Source organism: Diorhabda carinulata, chromosome 3 (genome assembly GCF_026250575.1).
Source record: "Diorhabda carinulata isolate Delta chromosome 3, icDioCari1.1, whole genome shotgun sequence".
Classification (NCBI taxonomy): domain Eukaryota; kingdom Metazoa; phylum Arthropoda; class Insecta; order Coleoptera; family Chrysomelidae; genus Diorhabda; species Diorhabda carinulata.
The window spans coordinates 28313485-28331438 of NC_079462.1; the positions used below are offsets into that span (position 1 = coordinate 28313485).

At 32.2% G+C, this 17954-nt stretch overlaps 1 protein-coding gene across 2 annotated transcripts in view; it reads right to left on the reverse strand.

Annotated features, from left to right (window-relative positions):
• LOC130891634 (DNA-binding protein D-ETS-3) overlaps positions 1-17954 on the reverse strand; it is a 123288-nt gene that overhangs the window by 58897 nt on the left and 46437 nt on the right. The window contains exon 1 of one of the 2 annotated variants that reach the window (XM_057796480.1): positions 972-1242. The exons of the other annotated variant lie outside the window; for it this stretch is intronic. Within the exon in view, the coding sequence (XP_057652463.1) occupies positions 972-1047 (76 nt within the window). The 5' untranslated portion in view covers positions 1048-1242. Of the gene's footprint in view, positions 1-971; positions 1243-17954 lie in introns of those variants that run through there. 2 annotated transcript variants of the gene reach the window in all.

The following is a 17954-nucleotide window of genomic DNA, read 5'->3' on the forward strand; positions in this document are numbered from 1 at the left end:
ATATTACAGTTTGTACGACGTTAGTATGTTACCAAGCGAGAAAAATTTGCTTATTTCCGTGTACCATGTAGCTCCATTGTATTTTTCCAAATAAAGACATCTGATGTTGAACAAAATCCAAGATCTCAATCCTACGGACTTTTTTGATGTGGATATTTGCAGTCTTTGAAAACCAAACCAGCAAATTCTATTCTAATTATGAAAAAGTATCAAGCAAGTTAGATAAAAGGCACTGCATTCTAATAGAAAATGCATCTTAAAATTGAATCGAACGGCGGCAGCTAAAAAAGCTGTAAATCAATAATGGCTTATTTTGAATAATATAGGCTTTGATTTGGAAATGCAGAAAGCCCAACTATTAATTTCATGGATGATGTACCATATGGATATATATACTCGATATATTCTATATTGGAGAATCTAAGCTCAGTGATTCTGGAAGAGGTAATGAAATACAACTTAATTTGTTGGAATCTTTGTATTGAATCTTTGTTTCCCCTTAGTGTCAGGCAGAATATATCAAAATAAAATAAAGCTAACACAATATTACTGTGTAAATACTATAAATATGTAACTCTTGCTAACTACGTAATACTAAATATTTAATACTTAAAAACTGGACAATTCAATAAATTTAATGAATAAAAAAAGTATATAAAGGTCAATTATATTTAAAGAATATTTTTAACGATTCGATCTAATTTTAGACTATATAGAAATCTGTCAAAATCTACTTAAGAAGCAAATACTTTCAGAGAAACAGGTTCGTGATTCTAACAAAATATCATGCTTTTCAACCGGATTTATTTTATATTACATAAGTAAAAAAATTAAACACCACAGTTAAAGTTCTAGAGCTATATTTCAAAGACTGGTAGAACAAATATAATACAAGCTGAAGGTATTCAATTTTCGAAATGAAATTGAAATAAAATAGTGTTAAAAGCAATTCATACAAATTTAATATTTACCAAACAACATAGAAAACTGTCCAAACGTTGAATTTCGACTAAGATAGTCTGCAGTCGGTTTGATATCCAGCATCATTTCCAAATCAATTAACAGCACTTAGAGTCTAATAAAATCTCTAATCACACATTCATGTCTCACTCAATCACCACAAAGTTTCGACACTCAGTATTATACCACGCACGAAACACCCCTGAAACAGACTGTCCAAAGTTTGACAATACGTCAGAAGTGATTTGGTGACTGTAATCTGTCGAGTTTATGATCAACTGTGAACTTTTTCTAGTCTTTAACGCGTTGTGCCCTTTCGAGGGTGGAGTCGGGGTTGAAAGGCGGCCAATCAGAGGAATCAAACAGGAATGGCTTGTTGCGTCATAAATAAACTCCACCTCAATTACCCCTAAATCTGGAGGGGTAAGTTGTGTCTATATGTTCACATTCTCTTTGGTTTATGATAGGTTCTTTTCTATTTACCTTAGGTTGTTCAATTACTTTACAGAGTAGTGGTTTCGGGGTGTTGTTATTACAGACAATTTTTTTGGCTAGTATTTTCTTCATAATATCAGTTTCTGCATAATTTTACGCATATATTAGTATATAGAATTATATATATGGAAGTATATATATATATATATATATATGGAAATCTTATATTGAGGAAAGAAAAACAAATCGATAATTAATTCTGGAATAAAATATATTGTTGTTCAGATTTAAATGAAAATATAAATTTACAAATTGTGATACATTAAAAATGCATCTAAATTGGCTGTTCCGTTTGTAATCGTGTGAATGAGGAGAATACAATAATTACTTGCGTTTCTCTGCGTCAGTTTCGTCAAAAGATTCCGATATTTATTCAACACATCCCTAAAATCTGGTGCATTCGTTATCTTTCCTTTACAATTATATCTAACTTTGAATTAAATCATCCATCATCCAACAATGGTGATCAAGTTGATGTCATTTATACAGATTTTTTAAAGCCTAATCGGATCATGAAACTACTGATTTTTTAATCACATCTGATAGAAACAGAAAAAAGCTGTATTACTTCTTCCTTCTACCTGCTCATTGTTCTATATTTACACGAAACCAGGCGAGATGGTTAGAATCGAAGAAAAGCGAAGCGATCAGATCTTGAACGCCGAGATCTCAGCGAAGCTACGCCGCTTACAGAGATGCAGCTCGCGCGACGCTGTTAAATCTTTCATTGCATATATTTTTGTGTATATTATTTTGTTGGCGTGTATATAGTGTGTATATATATATAAGCTTAAATTATCGAACTTTGTTTATTGTGTTACCTTTCTACTACCCTCGACAACAAGACTAGCGCCCATAAACGCTCAAAGGTTCAGGTTATGGACCTTCGATTAGTATCCACAATAGCGCCTTTGCACTTACAATAATATTCTATATAAGATCAGGGGCGGCTCCAGTATTTATATCTCGGGGCACATTGAGAAGGGGTACCATCCCCCAGCAATCTAAGGGAGTCCCAGAAGACGAAAGAAACTTGGAAATTGTTTTTTGTTTTCGAGTGTCTAATCAAGTAGATTTCATTATATATTTTTGTTTGGTCATTTCCCCCCTTTTCCTCAAATAATCACTATCGTTATTTGGTATTAGAATTACCGATGTATAAGATCACTAAAATAAAAATTTTGTGGTTATGTCGGTACCCTTTTCATAATCATTCTGTGTATTTAATATATAGGGTACTTCATTTGAAAATTCATCATTGCATTGCAGTGACTATGCTTTCGTGCATCACCCTATATGTTTTGTATTCTGCGAAAATCATTCTATATTTTTTTGTTTGTAAGATAATCAGATGTTTCTATACTACAAACTACACTGTATAAGATATTTAATTATAAATTTAAAACAATGATTGATAGTTATACGAGGTTTGACTATTAAATAACGAGATTGGTTACAAAAAAGGATTTTATAATAAAAATTATTCTACATTCGAATGCTCCCCTTCAATATCCTCCCTTCGCTACACACCTTTCCATACGTTTTTCCATTGATCGAAGCAGAGCTGGAAGTCTTCTTTTTTGTGAGGGCCAGGTCCCTTTCAAAGCGGATGTTTTTCTAATCTTTCTAACTTTTCAAGGAAGTCTGAGTAGACCTATTGACGCAATAGCTTTTGGTCAGGAGTCAGATTTTTTGGTACCAACTTCGCACATACTTTCGTCATGTTAAAATGTTTTTTTATCGGCGTTACAGTAATCATCCGGATGCTCATTCGACGATCTGCACGCACAATTTGGTTGATTTTGCTCACTGTTTCCGGAGTTGGAACAGTCACTAGGCGACCTCATCAGTGATCTCTCGGCCGTCACTAAAGCGCTTACACCACTCAAAATCACGCGCACGAGATAGAGAATTGCCTCTTGCAACAATTTATAGCACTCAGTCTCGTTATTTAATAGCCAGACCTCGTATTATGACATAAGTAGTTACCATTAGAAAGAAATTAAAGAAAAAACTCCGCGAAGTCTGGGTACCGAGATATGGATTCAAAAAATTATATCGTTCAATATCTCATAATAAAATAGTCCAGTCAATATAGACTTTTGATGTCTTTTTTGGGCGAGGAATTCGATTCTGACCAGTGTACTTCGATATTTTGCTTTTTTTGCCCAAAACAGGAAGTTTCTCGTAATTGGTCAATAAAATTAAATTTTATTCAAAATATGCTATTCGAAATCTTATGAAAATTACTAATTTTTCTGCAATGCAAAATTTCCGTTCTCGAGAAACTGGACGTGAAAAATATATTTATTTTTATCAGAAATATATGGCGCCGATACACAAAAATTTGAATTTTTAGAAAACTGAATTCACTTTTACTACAACTCGCAGAAGAAAAGAAAAATTGAAAAAACCAAAAATAACATGTTCAAGAGGTTCTATTTTCGTATCGATTGTTGGTTAATATTTCACATATTTTTTCCATGGAGTAAAATAAAAAAAAATTAAAATCGACCATAGCAAGTTTCATTATTTTCACTTGATAACATTAATTAGTGAAGTGTTATTTACAATCTCTCCAAATTACAACATAATTTCAGTTTACATAATGAAAGTTGTGTATTTTAATGAAAATGAAATACAGTGGAAACTTGATTAACCGGACTAATTGTTGTCGTTATAGTGATTCCGATAATCGGAGTCCGGATAATCAAATGTATGAAGAAAAGCAGATTTTCTGAAATAAAATAAGTTTGATAATGAGGGAATATTGAATGCAAAAATCGTAATCTTTTAAGATATTGTACTTTTATAATAATGATTTTAATATTTTGGAATTAAAATTTTCTACTTTAAAACATCTGTTGAACAGATTTTAACCTTATCAAAAATATATTTTGGTATTTCCTAAAATAGAGAAAAAAAGGTTTTCGAGCTACAGGTCAGGTCATAAAACCAGGTATAGGTTTATATATAGAATGGATAATCCAAAAATGTATTAAGGTTAGGAAGTAGGTAGTTTAATTCTCACCGAGAATCTACGTTGTAAGGACATACCTCCGAAACTCTAGGGGAAATAAAATAATCTTTCAATTGATAACGTATTTAGTTTTTTTTTCTCATAAATATACCGTTACCTCATCCATAATTCCAACAGATAATAACAATCTTTATTAATAAATAATAAAATTATTAATAAAAAATAATAATAATTAAATAATAATTTGGTTTTAAATATTTGTTAATTGACATTTGCTGTAGTAAACTCACAGTATCACTCTGTGTTTGTTTTTAAAATCATTTGAGAGCTGTTTACTGAGCCTGAAGTGCTTCATCAAGAGACGTTCCTACATCATTTTCCACGTCTAGATTTTCTTCTGTTTCATCTTCTTGCATTTCCTGCTGTTCATTTATCTATAATATGTTTTCTACGATTTCGTCACCCGACATAATCTGAAAGCCTTGATCATTATTGGTGCAAGTGACCCACTCTTTGATACCATCTTCATCATAATCCTGGCATGTTTGTATCTTTAACATTAACTCATTCATATCCTACAAAATGAACTCATCCGTATTGAATATTGAATTTTCATTCTCCCGATTAAATACTCTGTTCCAAGCCTTCTTTAAAGCTTTCCTTTCAATCAAATCCCGCGTATCTACAACCATGTAACAAAACTTTTTTAAATTCATTCCATTAAAAAATCACGACTTCTATATCATCTTAATCAACAGATAACAACCTACGTAGAAGTTGTTTTCTATAAAGTTGTTTCAATATTTCAATAATACTTTGATCCATTGGTTGTAGCAAGGATGTCACATTAGGAGGCAAATATTTTACTTTAAACTTTCCATTTTCTTTTCATTTTTTTATTCTTCAGGTATAAAAGTGTTGTCATACCAGTCAATGAATATTTCAAAGTCCATTCATGCACTTTTTTGATTTTCATAATTTAAGGGCACTCTGATATTTTTAAAACTTAATTTTTGATTTTCCGATGAGGAGCAAAGGCATTTTATAGGTCCTGATAGCGTTAACGCAGACTAATATAGTTACTCGTTCTTTGCTTTTACGTTTTATAACATGGAGCTAAATTCCCGCGCCTAGAAACTGAAGATTTTGAAGGTAATGATTTCCAGTTTAATCCGGTTTCATTATAAACAAAATACAAGTCATAGATATTTTCATCCAAAATCGTCTTAAAATCATCTTTAAAAGAGTTTGCTGCGTCTACATTAGTTGACATTTTTTCACCTTGTATTTTCAATTCACGAATTCCATAACGATATTTAAATCTGTATAACCATCGGTTACTTGCGACAAACGATTCATCACCAACTAATTTTTTATTTAATAGTAATTCTTTTTCAAAGACTAAAGGGCCAATTGATCGTTTTTGTAAAAATTAACAATGCAAAGCGTCTTCTAAAAGTTCGTTTTTCGGTTTCTTCATCATTTTCCGATGTTTACTCCCTTCTTCACTATCTAATTTGCATATGTACAACAAAATTGAATCGGCGTTCTTCTTAATATCACTTACGGGTATTGTGGATGTACGTACACCATACTCATCAGCTAACTTACGGTCGGTTTCTCCTTTGTTTAATGAATCAATAATATTTAATGAGTCTTTAAGTGATAACACAACTCTCTTTCGCTTTGATATTTTCAAATATTTAGACGCGACACGCAAATCTGAGCGTAGTAACTAACTAAAACAATAACGAAATACGTGGGGCAGCGATCCCGTGGGGCGCAGGTGGGATAATGCCAGTTCCGACCCCTTCGTGCTTGCACAAATTCGAATTTTAGTACATATGTTACTTGGCTCAATATTAATTATTTAATAGTTGATAGTACGGATAATCGCGAATCCGTATAACTGAGGGCTGGAAAATTGAATTTCTACTGTAATAAAAATTTTATGTAGAGTCGAAAAATGAAAATTACTCAGGAGCCTCTGGTGACATAGTTTCCTAGTACATTAATGAAAATATATACATTTCTCTAGCAAAATTTCCTCCTCTTTCGATTGTTGTGCTCAATTTTATTATCAGAGTACTTTTTACTACTGTACCAGTTAATTTGCGTTTTTTTGACGAAATTATTTCTTACTTTGGATACTTTATTAAACAGTTTTCTCTCTGATTTTCATTCCATTGGAAAGAACACCTCAAAACCCATGGTTTTGACTAGCGCTTGGAATCATGAGAGGTTTTATTGGAAAAATATCTAAGTTGACTGGACTATATTTATTTTTCCTCGAGTCCATCTTTATTCCATATTAAATACAGTTATTAGAACAGATTCTATTTTAAATTTGTCTTTTGTCTCTATAATCATTGCATACCTTACTTTAATCCCACCCAACTATCAACAATAAACCAAATGACTGAACACTCAATTACACATCCCACTTATCCCACCTCCGAAATCAAAACAATCAGCCGCTCAACTAAAATATGTTCAGTCTTGTGTCCGTTCCCACAGGACCGAAACAAAGGTATAACGTTTTGCCGAGCACAGCTCACTTTACGCCGTTGCTTCTATGAACATTGTCACTAAATTGTCAGCGTATGTCGATTGTCATCCCCAAATAAAGCCATTGTTGCAAACAAAAGAAGTGAACATCGAACGTGCGCTAGTCGTGTGTGAAGATCGTAACAAAATGGATCATCACAGCTTGCCATGGGAGATCATCAACGCGTTTTTGTTGAGTATCAAGCTACTTAACTTTTTACGTTAGTTGGTATACTGATGTCGAGGGTTTCAAATTAATTGACTTAGAACACAGTAGGTGGTCTGATTACATTAACATTTATTTTTTTTAACTCATATGAAAATGTTGCACAATTAATTTTGTATATACAAGGTGTGACGCGAAAAGTTTTGATAAAAAGTAATGGAGGATACAGTTAAGTTAACAATCTGAGATTACGAAGGTGTACATTTTGGTTGGCGCCAAGGCTTTAATGTAATGTAGTCTTGAATGTGGCATTTCTGGTTAAACCGGAAGTAGACAACAACTTTGATATTTTAAATAGAATATTTTTTATTCTATTTTCCAACTCTACATGATATTGTAGATCAAATTTGTGTAGAACGTACTATATCAAATCATAGGAAAGAGTCCCACAACGTAAAATTGACATGTTATCTTTTTTCTAAATCATTGAAGAAGATTATACATTTGGAACTTTAAAACACCATGCCCGAAGTCCATTGTTTCGAGTGTACTTTGGGTGGGATGTAATGGTATACCCCAGTGCCATCTACTGTGAAATAATAACAAAAAAATTCGCTTTAATTACATTTGACTTACTACAACTCAAAACAGTTTACTCTATTCAATTATTATTATTAATCTATTTGACAAATTTTTAAGAAATTTTGACATAAACATGGCGGAAACCACCGTAGCAAGTTACCAATCTCTGAAAAGTTACTATAAAACTGGTTTCTTCTTTTAATTAATCCTCTTTTTTAAAGGAAAGTGCCTCTTCTTTAGAGTGAATTTCGTAATCATTGTACTTTCTTTAATGCTGTCGATTTTGCTATTGATCCAAATCTTCTACTTTTTTAAAATTGTCTCATGATTCCATTGGTTCATAATCAACGTTTTTTGTAAATATATATCTATGCATGTCAACAATAATTTCTTCCATTCTTAATTATGCTGAAAAGATCTACGTATTTACCAATAAGTGTTACACTATTTACAGTCAATGGAATTTGATAACCTTCAAACAACTCGGAAGTATACTTATTACTTTCGTACGCATTTTCGATCAGCATTAAACAATCGCGGCACCTCCATTTAAATAAGTTTATCATATGTAATTATTTGACGATCCCTAAATATAAAATCGTATTCCTAAGGTCGGAGAACTTCCAGGGTAATATTAACTTAACTTCTCTTCGTTTTTCTACGTAAAAATAATGTTCAAAGACTGAGTAGTATATATTCTCAAAAGTTACCCAATAATGATAGCAGCTTTCTTCATGTGAGTATCAAAACTAAACAATTCTAAAGATTTATGTAAAATTTTAAAATCAGCAGCAAAGGTAGTTACACTTTCTAACCTCCTTCATATATAAATGTCACGATCATATAGACGTCGTTGGAAGTACCGCCATTGAATTTTTTCAGCATTTCTTTGCACCAATCGACACGAGCCTTTTTTTGAGCGTTCGTCAAATTATACGGTAACTAACGAGAACAAATATTTTTGACAGCCAAATGTTCATGCAATATTGTATGTATGTGAGTGAAACTCATGCCCAAATAAGCCCCAATCACACGGTGTGTCACAAGACGAGCTTATAATATCAGTTAACGTACAGCATCGATGGTTGCTAGCACAACAGCCGATTCTGGACGACCTTTACGAAATTCATCTTGTAGCGAAGTGCGATCCCGATTGAATTCAGAAATCCAGTGAAATACGATGGCTCGAGAAAGTGCTTCATCAACAAAAGTCAAAGCGAGTTGATTGGCACACTGCTGTTGGTTTGATGCACGTCGAAATGCATAGACAATCATCGTACGAAAATGTTCGCGATTTTTGACCAAGATCAATATTTCAAATATATGTAAAACAACTTGAACCACACTCGTATGAAAGAACGTCAAAGTTGAAAAACTTAAATAGCAACCCTGGTATAATTTAATGAAATGTATTGATTCTAGTTCTAGTGGGTGGTTGCAAGTATTTAAATCTGTATATTTCTATAAAAAGATACTAACAAATTATCATATTTTTCAGAAATTAATTCATATAGAATTTTTTGGACCAAATTCATTTTTTCAATTCAGATGCACAATTTCTCATTCTAAGAAATTAGAAGAGAAAAATCAAAAGAAAAATTAATCAAACTGCCAACCCTATTGTCTTTAAATACTGATTGCTCCCTTTCGACTTCAGCTGAGAATTCTAAAAGTTAAAATTCGTTGGAAGTGCTGGTAATTTGGAGAGAAAGCTTTTCAGGCTGGCCAATAAGTTAAGGCGCTAGTTACGAAAATCTCCGTGTTAGTGGCGCTGCTTGCCGGAAGTGTAGCCATAGCAACTTGGCAGCCACATCGATTGCCGCCGTCGGGACTTTCAGTGGCGTGTACTTCATAGTTCTTTTAAGGAATTTATTAGCAAGAAATCATTCATCAAAATTAAATCGTTCGTTATAATAATATAATATCATGATATTTCAGATATATAAATACAATTTCAATTATTGAAAAAATAACGTCGATTTTTACATTTACATCGCTATCCATTGAATAGATATAATTTTGAATATATATGTGTATTTCGATTAAAAAGAGTTGTCCTGTTTTTATTTGACAATATTGACTTTTAAAAGAAGGTGGATTAGATTTTTATCAAAATAGAAAGCACAGAACAATGCTAGTGATTTTAATTTTATTTTCATAATGCCATAGAAGTTTTTTTTCTGTTATTCACCTCATATAACATTCTATGATAATCAAACAAATAGTAAGAAAATTGAAGATAACAAGAAAAGTTCCACTTTGGAACTCTCCAATTCAAAAACAATCTGGTGATGATGAAACGAGGGTATTGTAGTGTATTAGTGCAATAGTTTTGGGTCATTGAAATAGTTTTATAACAAATACTACACAATAATATTCCAATAGTTGAATTTATTTGTCAACTACACCACTGTTTTCTGTTTCGTGCAGATCTAAATTGTAATGTAGAGGATTCTCTTGACTAATACTATATATTTTAGTCGGTTTTACTTTTTTACGAAAGAGATTACCAAATGAAATTATTTATTCTAGGAAAATAAAGCCTATTTAGTCATCAAATCACGATATATGTATTAGTATTTTTCAATATATTCCACAAAGGGATGCTTCTTTTAATTTAGTTTAGCGTTGATTTATAAAGAGGGTCAGAAATTATTGAGGATGGACCCAGAAGTACTATGCCTGGCCTAGAGATAGCGGTAGTTGCTAGAAGAATACCACTGTACTAGAAAGTGCAGCGTAGTTTCGGGTGTCTCACTACTCTTTTGTCAATTGGAGACAGTTTAAGATTAGGAATGGGAAAAAGTCGCGGAGGGACAGATCTGGTGAATACTGCTGGTCAACCAATTCAGAGTAAAATTCGTTAATTTTATCCATGGCCTTCACCGAAATGTGAGAAGGTGCGTGGTCCTGATGAACAAGTAATGTTTTTTTCAAATACGGTTGCCTTTTTGCAATTATTTCTTTTATAACCTTGTTGAGAATAGTTGATGAACACACAATATCCCAGAAAAACAGTCACTATCACTTTTGTTGAATAGTTTTTGTTTCAGAAGTGTACTGATCCAGGTTTTATCCGAATCACCTTTAAAAAATGACTAATTTTGATAAAATTGCGTCAATAAGGCCTAAGAAATGTTCATTCGAATACGGTGTTGTTCCGCAGTAAGCAGCTGCTCAACATTTTATTGTCATTTCCGTACATTATTTCTAACTTCTATTTCACTTGCGTGGGCCTTGCAAAAACAAATATTTAGTGGGAGTTTCATAATTAATTTTGTCTGTTGTCAGGAAAATCTCTCTCATATTCTAGTTTGATTTGAACAATGTGTATGACAGCGCTTTCCTCGCTCCATTCCTACACATATTAGCACATAGCAACGAACAACAACTTATTAGAAGTGTCAGTGTGAAGTTTGAGGATAAAAAAGTGAACCAGAGTTACGCAATATGTATTTAAAAGGGTTAAGAGGTAAGCAGATTTACGAAGATATGCTTAATACCCTTGGTGATCAATGGCCTTCGTATGCGACCGTGAATTTGGACATGAGAAAAATTGTTGCAAAATGGATCCCCAAATGTTTGAATGTAGACCAAGTGTAGAAACCTCGCGTTCGATCTGTGCTCGATTTGAAAACAATTTAGACTTCTTAAACCAAATTGTTACTAATGAGACTTGGATACATTTCTACGATCCAGAAACAAAGCAATAATCGACAGAATGGGGACTCTCTGGTTCTCCAAGACCTAAAAAGTTTCGTATCCAAAAATCTGCTGGAAAAGTTCTTGCTTCAGTTTTTTGAGATTGCCATGGAGTAATCATGATTGATTTTTTGGATAAGGGTAGAACAATAGCTGGAGATTAGTATTCGACTTTGCAGGTTCGCTGTAATAAATGTATCCAATTAAGAGGAGAATATGTTGAGTAATAAAATATTTTGACATTGAAATTTTGGTTGGTTCTATAGTAGGCTAAGAATTTTTCAATATATCGTCGTATACAAAATAGTGATAGATATACATGTATATATGTAAATTTTTTATATCCAAAAAGTCATATATGACTTTTTGGATATAAAAAATTTCTCACTAATTTTTATTTCAAAGGGCTGTAACTTTAGTAGTATTGAATTTAGAGGTATGCGATTTTGTATTGTAATTAAATATATCAGGGAAAACTAAAAACATATACAAGGTATATATTGAAAAATATGTTCATTAGTTATTTTGGAGTTATTAATTCCAATTGTCTTTTATGTAACATTTTTTGTGAGCTTAATACAAATATTAGCAAGTTACGCTACTTCGTGAATACTTTGTATATTTACGTTGAGTTTTATAAAAAAAAAATTAAAGAATTGCAACAGCATTTGGTATTAAATAACAAGTTATTTTGGAAACAACATATTTATGTAATTTTACTGTTGAATTAACAATATACTAAACAATATACTACGATAAAAAAAGCTTAAGGGAAAGTTTTCAGTTACAGGTCACCAATAGCACAAATCTCGGGTCGCAGGAACAGGAGACCCTTGACACGTGACCGAAACCACCAGAGCAGAACACGTTGCATTTTTCGAAACTCTAATTTATTGAAGTCGGAGCGATTCCAGTGAATCGACCCTCAATAACTAAGCCGGGGCACTCTATAGTGTTGGTGCATAAACAAGTTAACCTATACATTGAATCTCGATTTCGAATGATAAATTTTAATGGTTTGTTGTTATTTTTATCGTTAAATGGGTGAATCGTGAGAACGTAGTTCGTTACTCATAGGGACACGTTTATCTGAAAATGTCGATTTATCATAATTGCAATGAAAAAATTAACAAAAATGATTACGTGGAGTGAGTTTCTACATATCGCACTGTTTTGAATAGATCAAAAACAATGTGGTACAAGAAATGAGCAATAATATAAAACAGAATTAACTAAAATTAGAATATTTGTGACAAAGAAATGCGTCTCTTATATTTCTGCTGAAGAAATGAAGGAAAATACCAGACTTTAGAGCGACATATATTGAAAATATTAATTTTAGGCATTGGATGGCAACTCACACTGTATTTTTTGTTATCAATTTCTGTCCATGGATAGGCAGATAAAACACCCATTTAAAAAAAAAACAAAGTAATTTTATACTTTCGCGATCCCCTCATGTTTTGGCTCTAGAAAATCGAAAAATCATCCGATTTCGATGAATTTTTTCTTAAAATCTAGCGGCGAATTTATGAAAAAAATTATAGCAATAAAGAAAATTAAATCTTATATTGGTTTCAGGGCATTGAATGTTCATGAAAATGCACTCATTCACGTATAATTATTGATAACTTTTTTCCAAATAATCAAATGAAGTTGTTATAATTTTTTTCAAACTGAAAATAAATTATACAAAAATGTTGATTTATCATGTCTTTACAATTAAAAATAATAAAATAACTTCTCTAAAAATTAACGTTTTCTCACATATAATCTTTTGTACCTTTTTTATCAAGTAATCATTAAAGTTGTATGAATAAAAACATTCTTAAGATCACTTATTGTAATCAAGTGTACAATATTAAAAGTTAACTTTGAAAAATTGAAAATTTTGACCATTAAAAAAATGGTATCTTACTAAGGTTAGAGATAAAAAATGAATAAACAAACATTTTCTAATTTTTTTCCGTTTTTTGTGTAGATTAACAAAAAAAATATATGAACTGCGTTTGATGCTTTGTAAAAAAGTTATGAACGATTATATGCGAAGAAGCTGTATAAACTAAATATAGATGACTTATACTTTACTAATATGTAATTATAATCCTCGCATATATCAACTTTTGAATATAAAGTAAAACCAACAGTCGCATTATTATAATACGTAATTATTAATTATACCAAATTCCTATATTGAATTTTATAGTCCTTGATTCAAATTAATCATTATTTTTAAGAAGTTGTTTTGAATACGGATATTATTTATTTAAACAGATAGTGACCTTCTTTAAACTGAAATGTGACCCCCAGATTGAGAAACGATGGTTTAAAGCAACGGTCAACCTTAAATCTGCGGGCTAGCTTCGGCCAAAGTCTATTCCCGCCTGCGAGACCTTAGATAAGATTAGAAATTTTTAGCAGTAGCAAGTAATTAGTATAGTTTGTCTTATTCAAATTCAACGACGAGTTAAAATTATCTGTATATGACAAAATACTTATAGCAAAATCATGAAAATGTCTACGTTTGGATTTTTAATTTAATAACGAATAAATAAAATTTATACCACACCTGCATCTCTAAAAATCAAAAGAAAACATTTAATATCTGGATAACGGTAAGATTTGAGCTTAGTTTTTACCCCTGAATGCATTAAAATAGAAAAAACCGGGTGATTCTATTTAAAAATATAAGGAAATTTGATATTTATGAAGTGAAACTTTAAACAATTTTTATACACACCCTATATATATACAAAATTTACAAAAAAATAACTCAAAAAATAACTCAAAAAGCATGCATTTTTCGAAAAAGTATACTAAAATTTTACGTAGATTTCAAAAATGTATTAATATAAGTTCCATTTAAAATAACAAAGTTACAGTCGACTTCCGGTAGAAGAAGAACTGGAAGTCGGCCAGCTTTGAAAATATTTTAGTTAAAAAGATCGTATCCGAAAACCCAAACAAAGAAATTTTCATGATTTTACCATAAGTATTTTGCCATATACAGATAGTTTTAACTCGTCGTGGGACACCCTGTATATCAAAATCTTTATTCATAATTAGTTTTGGAGTCATATCAAAGGCAGTTCTGATGTGATTTTGCGAAATGTACCGAATTCCGGACAAGAGGATTAAAGCAACTTAAGTTCGTTATTTTACCTTCCAAGAATAATTGATTCTAACCTTCGCAGGAATTTTATATTTGGCGACTGAAGAATTTAGGAATTTGGTTGCTAACGAACGAATTTTCTAAATTCAACCACTGATTTAGATTTTGGAAGCAACTTGCGCTTAAGCATCGGACTTTGAATTGCAACAAAAACTATACAGCACCAATTGAATCATTTGAAATTTGTTTTAATTTACACTTATTATTCTGAATTTTAATCATGATCAGCAAACGAATATTTCTAACAGTCCAGGCAGTGGGAACCAGCGATACACGGTGACTTGCGATGGTGCTTCATCACAAAAAGTCAAAGCTAGTGGTTTAATTCACGTCGAAAATCATAGATGTACGTTCACCATTAAAAATGTCAAACTTTATGATCACAATCTCAAATTTGACATAACATGTAACAAGTTTTTATAAAATAAAATCTTTTTCTTATGGTCCAAACTTGCGTAACTGTAAAAACATCACAACAACAAACAAGCCAACTACTGCTCTGTTCATTTTTGAATTATTTTATTTTACTCATAAACACATTCAGAATCTAATGATACGTCTAATTAATTGCTAAAAAGTTTTGAATATTAGTTATATTTAGGAATTCACACTTCAAAAAATTTTCTATATCGTTTCTTCTGAAGAAACCGCATGATACTAATCATAGCTTCTAAGGTTAAATATCGTACAGAAATTTTATATTATTACATGTAATTATTTGTTTTTTTTATTTATTTCAAATTTTTTTAGGAGAATGGGAGGAATTTTCTCTCCCCCTTTCTCTAATTTCTGTATAAATATTATTTCTGGCTAAATACGTCAACTAAAAAAAGCTAATGAAGTTACTTTGTGTAAATCTATATTGTATTTGAATTTGAAATTATTGTCTTGAGAAAATAGGTATCTGAATCGAAAAAAATACCCTTAAAGCACTTGTATTTATTTTTATCTGGGATACACTCTTTTTTCCATGAAACGGCATCATCACCGTAGCAAACTCGTATATGGTGTCGGTAGACATGTAATGGAGATTCCGTTGAAATACAGTAATGATTAGCGAAGCAACGCTTAGCTTGTAACAGAGGCACGAGGAGAACGCGTGAGAGAGGCGGCATCAACATCGCGATGGTGGTGAAAGTTGGAAGGGCGGTTGTTAGCTTGGCGGAAAGCGCTCGCTCCGGGTGAAATTGGCCGGGACCCCGGGGAGGAAGTGTCCCGGAGACAGCGGTATCCGCCGGCGGCCCGCTTCCGACTACTCTCCGGCTTCCACACCACCAACGACCACTTCACACAGAATTTATTTTATTATTTACTTCACGTATTAAAAAATTATTATTCTATAATAATATTTCATACTACAACTAATCCAAGTTACTATAGATATGTATCTTCTTTATTTAGACGAATTGTTCTTAAAGAGCATTAAACACTGACCACAATCACTCACTCAACACCGTTTGTTGACTATTAACTTTTGATGAAAGATGGAATTTTTGGATGAATGAATTTTGGTGATGATATTCATACTGAAAACACTGTTTGTTTTGGTTACCAAAATGCGTATCAGACAGTTTAATTGTGTTTGTGTAGTGGTTTTAGTAATCTGTTCAGCACTTTTGATAATTTTTACGGTAGATAAATAATAATAATTTAATTTCAGTATATTATCTAAATTTCTAGCGTGTTTGTATCAAGTCTAATTAAACATATAAAGGTCTTTGTATCTACAAGAATATATTGATATTTAGTTACTCTAAACCAGTTCCATTTATAAACAAAATTACCATAGCAACGAACAACAACTTATTAAAAGTGTCAGTGTGAAGTTTGACTTAAAAAAAAACATGTCCACCGAAATGATGAAAATTGAAAAACTGGAGTATCGAGCCATCATCAAGTACCTGTATTTTAAAGGGTTAAGAGGTAAGCAGATTTACGAATATATGCTTAATACTCTTGGTGATCAACGTCCTTCGTATGCGAGCGTGAAAAATTGGACTGCAAGCTTCAAAAGAAGTAAATTTTTCATTGAAGATGATGACCGATCGGGAAGACCAGTTTCTGTATCAGTCCCCGAAAATATCGATGCAGTTCATGACATGATTTTATCAGACCGTCGAAATGGACTAAAACGGATATCTGAAGCACTGAATATTTCATACGAACGCGTTCATCATATAGTTCACGTCAATTTAGACATGAGAAAAATTGCTGCAAAATGGATCCCCAAATGTTTGAATGTTGACCAAAAGCGTGCAAGGGTAGATGTATCGTTCGATCTGTGCTCAATTTGAAAACGATGTACACTTCTTAAACCGAATTGTTAACATGGATTAGACTTGGGTACATTTCTACGATCCAGAAACAAAGCAACAATCGATGGAATGGCGACACTCTGGTTCTCCAAGACCTAAGAAGTTTCGTGTCCAAAAATCTGCTGGAAAAGTTCTTGCTTCAGTTTTTTGGGATTGCCATGGACTAATCATGATTGATTTTTTGGATAAGGATAGAACAATAACTGAACATATCTTATGTTGCCATGCAAAAAATTCGTGATATAGGGTTTGAATTACTAGTACACCCCCCTTATTCACCAGATTTGGTTCCGTCCGACTATCATCTCTTTCCTCAACTTTGCAGGTTCGCTGTAATAAATTTCCTCCAATCAAGAGGAGAATATGTTGAGTAATAAAATATTTCGACATATTGAAATATTTTGTTTGGTTTCATAGTAGGCCAAGAATTTTTCAATATATCCTCGTATAGTGATTCATAAGAGAATACTGAATGATAAACAAAACAAATTGTACTCAGTGATATCAGAAGTTATACACTAAGAAGGTATAATTTATCTACCTTGAATTTTGCTGATCTGATGCATTTATATGTACTCAAAAAAAATAAAAAAATTTCATTTGACGACCCCGTCGCTAAATATACTTCCTTACTTCCTTCCTGTCTAGTCATCGTTCTTAACAACTTTAACATCATAATTAACTACAAAAGAGTCTGTAAATGCTAGACAGTTTCCTTACCATCATACCCCTTACATTTTCGATGGGGCTTAAAACTAGTAAATGGAGTGGTCACAACATAAAATTAGCGTCAGCTTTGTTAGAAACTCTGTAGCTGAACAAACAATATATGGATGTGCCTAGTCTTCAATGAAAAGGAGTTGTAGACTCTGATTCGAATAAGATAATCCTGGGGTTTGCAGAACAACCTTATAAACAGATTCGCTATCCGTCATTGAATGTGACTAGCATTCTATACACTCAAATGTTGACGACAGGGATCGGAAATCAAAAGAAGTAGTAAGTGTGGAAAGAAGCTCGAATGGAGAGGATCTA